The sequence below is a fragment of the Eumetopias jubatus genome, unplaced genomic scaffold (genome assembly GCF_037043125.1).
Source record: "Eumetopias jubatus isolate StellerSeaLion01/CBP00866 unplaced genomic scaffold, mEumJub1_p1.0 scaffold_1, whole genome shotgun sequence".
Classification (NCBI taxonomy): Eukaryota; Metazoa; Chordata; class Mammalia; order Carnivora; family Otariidae; genus Eumetopias; species Eumetopias jubatus.
This window is the reverse complement of record NW_028274807.1, coordinates 9,775,460-9,781,459: the sequence shown is the minus strand read 5'-3', so window position 1 is coordinate 9,781,459 and position 6,000 is coordinate 9,775,460. Positions and strand designations below refer to the sequence as shown.

General features: G+C 47.1%; 1 protein-coding gene across 2 annotated transcripts in view; it reads left to right on the top strand.

The window, feature by feature from the left end:
* The first annotated feature begins 4,182 nt into the window (after positions 1-4,182).
* MORC3 (MORC family CW-type zinc finger 3) overlaps positions 4,183-6,000 on the top strand; it is a 40,533-nt gene continuing 38,715 nt past the window's right edge. For both annotated transcript variants that reach the window (XM_028115033.2, XM_028115026.2), the window contains exon 1: positions 4,183-4,276. In XM_028115033.2, coding sequence (XP_027970834.1) covers positions 4,238-4,276 — 39 coding nt within the window. In that variant the 5' untranslated portion in view covers positions 4,183-4,237. The remainder of the gene's footprint in view (positions 4,277-6,000) is intronic.

Genomic DNA, 6,000 nt, shown 5'->3' with positions numbered 1-6,000 from the left:
ACATAATCACTTCCCAAAGGCTCCACCTTCAAATACATTGGGGGTTAGGACTTCAACATATAAGTCTGGGTAGAGATGAACTTTCAATCTACAGCCCTCCCCAAAGAAGATAGTTTTTATCATTAAAAAAAAAAAAAATCACATCGGGATGCCTGGGTGGCACAGTCAGTTAAGCGTCTGACTCTTGGTTTTGGCTCAGGTCATGATCTCGGGTTCCTGAGATCAAGCCCCACCTCGGCTCCATGCTCAGCGAGGAGACTGCTTCAGATTCTCCCTCCCTCTCCCTCTGCCCCTCCCACTCGTGCTCACTCTCTCAAATAAATGAATACATTCTTTTAAAAAATCACCTCAAGTTAGCTTTGACTTTTTTTTAAATAAAGATTTCCATGCAAGCTTGGGTTTGTCTGATACAAGCACCAGAGGGGTGTGGTGGGGCATTTACTTTCTTGTTAAATCCCCTTTTATACCAACCTGGTCTAAGCTTAGCCTGTACATGTTGGCCTAAATTTTATTCGATATGAGTAAGCCTTGAGAATGCAGAATTCCACAGTGTGCTCAATTGTGTGAAAAAGGGGGGAGGGGGACAAGAATTTGTATGTTTAGGTAAGTACTTGCTTGTACATGAACATATTGTCTATGCCTTTTGTTGCCGTAACAAATTATCACAAACTCAGTGGCTTAAAATGACAGAAATTTCTTCTCTTCCAGTTCTGGAGGCCAGATGTCTGAAATAAGTTTCATTGGGCTGAAGGTGTCTCCTCCGCAGACTCGGGGGGCTCTAGAATTGAGTTGCCTGGTCTTCTCTAGCTTCTAGAACTGCATTCTTTGCATTCTTTGGCTCCAGGCCCCTTCTATATTTTCAAAACCAGCAGCATAGCAAGTCTCTCTCTGCTGCAGAGGTCAAATAACCTTTCTGTGACCCCATCTCCCTCTGCCTCTGTTTCATAAAGATACTTGGGATTGCATCTAGGGCCCAGCCACATAATCCAGACTAGTCTCATCTCAAAATCAAAGTAATTTGCTGAATAGCACATAGCTAGTATGTGAAGAAGTTGGATGTAGTCCTAGATTGACATTGCACTATACTATTAAATTAAAATCCTATTTTGTTTTTCACAAAGCTCTAGTAGAGACTCATCAAATCGATTTCACAACTCACAAATGGGCCACAATTTAACAAACACAGCCTTGAGATCATAAGTTCTCTATTTTGTTCACCACTAAATCCTTAGAGCCCTGACACTGACAGACGCGAAGAAGGCTCTCAATAGAGTTGATGAAAAAGCCTCTTACATAATAGTCTTAACGCTGGAGGAAACCGAGAAATTATTCAGTCCAGGGCATTACAAGTGGTGTTAACTAGCACTTTGACTTAGGTGTTCACATTATGTCATTTGCCCAATGGTGAGTTGCAAGAGTGACAACAAAACACTTTTTTTAAAGATTTTATTTATTTACTTGAGAGAGGGCAAGAGCAAGAGCGAAGAGAGTACAGAGGGAGAGGGAGAAGCAGGCTCCCCACTGAGCAAGGCGTCCAATGCAGAGCTTGATCCCAGGACCCTGGGATCATGACCTGAGCTGAAGGCAGAAGCTTAACCTACTGAGCCACCCAGGCACCCCTAAACATGTTCTCATTCATGCAGATCTTCCTTGACTTACGATGGAGTTACCTTCCAATTAACCCATCGTAAGTTGAAAATATTGTAAGTTGAGGGCTGCCTGGGGTGGCTCAGTAGGGTAAGCATCTGCCTTTGGCTCGGGTCATGATTCCAGGGTCCTAGGATCGAGCCCAGCAGAGGGCTCCCTGCTCAGAGGGAAACCTGCTTCTCCCTCTCCCACTCCCCCTGCTCGTGTTCCCTCTCTCGCTATCTCTTTCTCTGTCAAATGAATAAATAAAATCTTTTAAAAAAAGGAAAATATTGTAAGTTGAAAATGCATTTAATACACCTAAACACACTGACTGTCATAGCTTAGCTTAGCCTCACTTTAAATGTGCTCAGAACACATGTTAGCCCACAGTTGGACAAAATCATCTAATGCAAAGCCTATTTTATAAGAAAGTGTTGGATGTTTCATGTAATTTATTAAATACTGTCTGAAAGTGAAAAACAGATTGTTTGGGTGCAATGGTTGTGAGTGTATATAGGTTGTTTATTTTCCCAATAGCATGGCTGATTGGGAACTACAGCTTTGCTGCTACCCAGCATCGTGAGAGAGGATCATACCGGATACCGCTAGCCCAGTGTTAATTTTAAAAATAAAATAAAAACTGCCAGTTATTTTACTAGTAAAAATGGGCTCACTCAAGAATAAAAGAGGATTGTAATCCGGGACAAACAAGTTGCGGCAAAACCCATAATCGAGTCCAGGGAATAAAGGGGAGGTACCCTTTTTTTAAGGAGAAAAAGTAGGTTGGGAAGGCTGTTATAAACTAAAAAGTCCACTGGAGTAAATTGGGAGTTCAAAGTATAGCGGCTTCTTGAGCTGTTTCGGGGGTGTAGGAGATAAGGTTAAGTGGTTTTTCTTTCCCCCAGGGATAGTAAAGTAGTACCAAGGAGCAAGGTCAAGACCAGGTAATGTCAAGTCGGTCTCTTCCTATTGGGTCTGCAACTGATAAGGATGGGTAGGGCAGGAGAGGTCACCCTGTGGAACCTCCAACTCCACTTTAGTGAGGTTTCTGGCTATTAATTTTCACACCAGCAAAAGAGCAAAATTCAAAATTTCAAGTACAGTTTTTTTTAGATTTTATTTATTTGAGAGAGAGAGAATGAGATAGAGAGAGAGAGAGCATGAGAGGGTCAGAGAGAGAGGCAGACTCCCCGCTGAGCAGGGAGCCCAATGCGGGACTCCATCCTGGGACTCCAGGATCATGACCTGAGCAGAAGGCAGTTGCTTAACCAACTGAGCCACCCAGGCGTCCCTCTTTTTTTATTTTAAGATTTTATTTATTTATTTATTTGAGAGAGTGCAGAGCAAGAGAGAGAAGTATCACGAGTGGGAGGAGAAAGGTGGGGTAAGGGCAGAGGGAAAGGGAGAAGGAGGCTCCCCGGTGAGCAAGGAGCCCAATGCGGGGCTCCATCCCAGGACCCTGGGATCATGAACTGAGCTGAAGGCAGACACGCAACCGACTGAGTTACCCAGGCACGCCCCAAGTACAGTTTCTACTGAATGCATATCATTTCCACACCATGGTAAAGTTGACAAATCCTAAGTAGAACCATGGCAAGTGGGAAGACCATCTGTATTGGAAATAATATTTAGTATATAGTAAGCCTGGATTAATGTATACCAAATTGTTTATACGTTCTGGTGAAGAGATTGGGGGTAAATTTTATGTTTTATATTTCCATATTATCTGAATTTTTACAAAGAAAATGTATTACAGTAAAAAACGCAATAGGTGGGGAGTGGGTGGGAGAAATGGGTTAACTGGGTTTTGGTGGATCTTTTTTTTTTAGTTAAAAAAAATTAAACAAAAACAAGTGTTGGAGACCTGACATGTGCTTAAACTTCCCAAAAATCAGGACAAAGAGATAAAAGGAAAAACAAAAAGCAAAAAACCTAAATGGATATTTAAAAAACCCTTTCCATCCTCTCTTTACCTGCAGTATGGAACAGCCCTAGACTTACTCATTTCTATATCCTACTCACTTAGCCCAATACCCAGCGCAAAGTCGACACCAAGTGTGCATGAGCGGAACGACTCAATAAACGTGCAGGCAAGAAAGGACTCTTCACCAGGCCGAAGGATGATGACTTCCAGAACAAATCCAAAATGCACAGAGTTTACATTTCGTTAACAAGGTTTCAAATCACATTGGCACAGGTGGGCATGGGCGGCTTGTTTTAGTGCAATACACGTCCAGCCAATCAGGCGCCTCGAGTTCACCTCTCCGGGCCCCAGCGCACGTGCGGACAGACTTCAAACTCTCCACTCTCAAGTTTCCAGGTCCAGTTAACGCAGCGAGCGACCCTTTCGCTCCCCCCAGTCTCACGCATGCCCCCTCTCCCTGCAGAGCCCAACGCTTCGAGCCCAGTTCTCCCCGGCTTCAACCACCTCGGCAATTTACTTCCCCCACGTTGTTAATACAACTGAGCCTGAGGCGGAAGTGGGCGGGCGGGGCAGTCGCGCGCCCCGCCCCGGAAGTGGGCGGGCCCAGCGGGCCCCACAGTCGTCCCGGCCGCCTCCCAGTCGGGTTGCGGCCGAGGCCGGTCCTGGCTTTGTAGCTCGCTCAAGATGGCGGCGCAGCCACCCAGCGGGATCCGCCTCAGCGCGGTGAGCATCCGCGAGGGGTGGAGCGGGCCGTGTCCCAGGAGGGCGGGCAGGCGGGCAAGCGAGGGGGGGCCGGCAGTGGGCGGTGGCGACTTGTCGGCGCGGTGCGGCGGCTGGGGCCGCGGTGGGGCCAGGGGAGGGGGCGGCCATCTCGCTCCCGTCGGCGGAGCGACTCGGCGGCGGGCAGGGCCGGGCGGCACGGGCCGGGCTGCGTTCCGTTTCCTCAGCGCTGGGTATCTGTTTTGCCCCCGCGGCTTTGGGGCGGGCCGGGGCTGCGGCCCCTCCTCCCGGCTCTCCTGGCTGCCTCGCAGCTGTCGGTCGAGGGCGAGGCCTCGGTGGCGGGACTGCCCGCCCCTCGGACCGCGGGGCCCCTGACCCCTTCTCGGCCTGAGGGCCCGCGGGGCGCCCCGGAGGGGGAGGGAGCGGGAGCTGCAGTCCGCGGCCAGAAATGCCAGGCGGCCTTGACCTCTAGGCGGTGGGACGGGGTGAAGCGAGCCGGGACGGGTCTTCCTGATTCGTTCACATTCCTACCGCTTCCCTCCAGTTAAGCCCTCGGGCCCAGATCACCAAGTCACTGGGTTCTCCCGTTTCCTCTAGCCTCTCCGTCGTGTCTGTTTTGGGGCGTTCCTGGAAATCCTCCAGCGTTTCTTGTATCTATGAGCCTTAAGTCGTAGGGAGTGGTCACACACAGGAATTGAAATTTCACCTCCTAAAATGTGGGCGTGGTTTTCCTACCTGATTATCCTTAAAAAGTTGGTGTTATACAGAAGGTACGTCCTCTGTTGAGGTTGGTGACTCTTGCCAGAGAATGGCTACCATAGTCTTGTTAAATTTAACAGTCGAATGGTAATACCATTGCTTTAAAAATGGTGCATTGCCCTGTGACTTCTTCCATTTAATCATTCTTACCCACACCTGATATTGTTGGACTTTATAACAGTTTTCCTGTATGGTGAATGTGAAATGTATCTGGGTTTATTTTGCATTTTCTTAAAAGTTAAATATTTAACTTTTTAAAAAAACACCTATTTGTGTCCTTTGCCCATTTTTCTATTTTCTCTTAGATCTTTATTGATCTATATATAAGCGTTCTTTACCTATACTGAATAAAGTTCCTTTGGTTACATAACTGGCCTATTCAATGAGATAGTATTTAGTAGTTTGAATATAGAGAACAACTTTATTCTTTTACCACTGGGTTTAAATATTTGCTAATGGTTCTCTTCCACGCTTGGGTGAATCTGGGCAGATGTAAGGCTTTCCAATTAGCCTCAGGTATTGTGAAGTCGGGCCTCATCTAATTTAAAATATCTTATTCAATTTAATGCCCAGCCCTTCCCCCTCTTCAGATTGGGCCACATTCTGTACCAAAATCCTGTAGTGGGAAAAGGAGTGAACTGGTTTCATCCTGTTTCTGCCCTTGGATTCTCATCTCCTTTCCTGCACCCCCCCCCCCCCCCCCCCCCCGCCTTGTTGCTGTCTCAGGTTCTTCAAGATTGAGGTGATAAAGGGGGCAAAGATAAGGGTCAAAACAGTGTTAAGAGACCGGTATTGTTAGCTGGCTTTCTGGGTGAAGCAGCTGTCCATGTGCTAAATATTTCTTTTGTGGGTAATACGGGCTGTTTGGAACCTCATTGGCAGTAATCTCCCATCTGCAGCTTCTGGACTGTATCTCCACCCATCTTTTTGCTTTAGGACAGGAATTGGCAAACTACAGCTCATGGGCC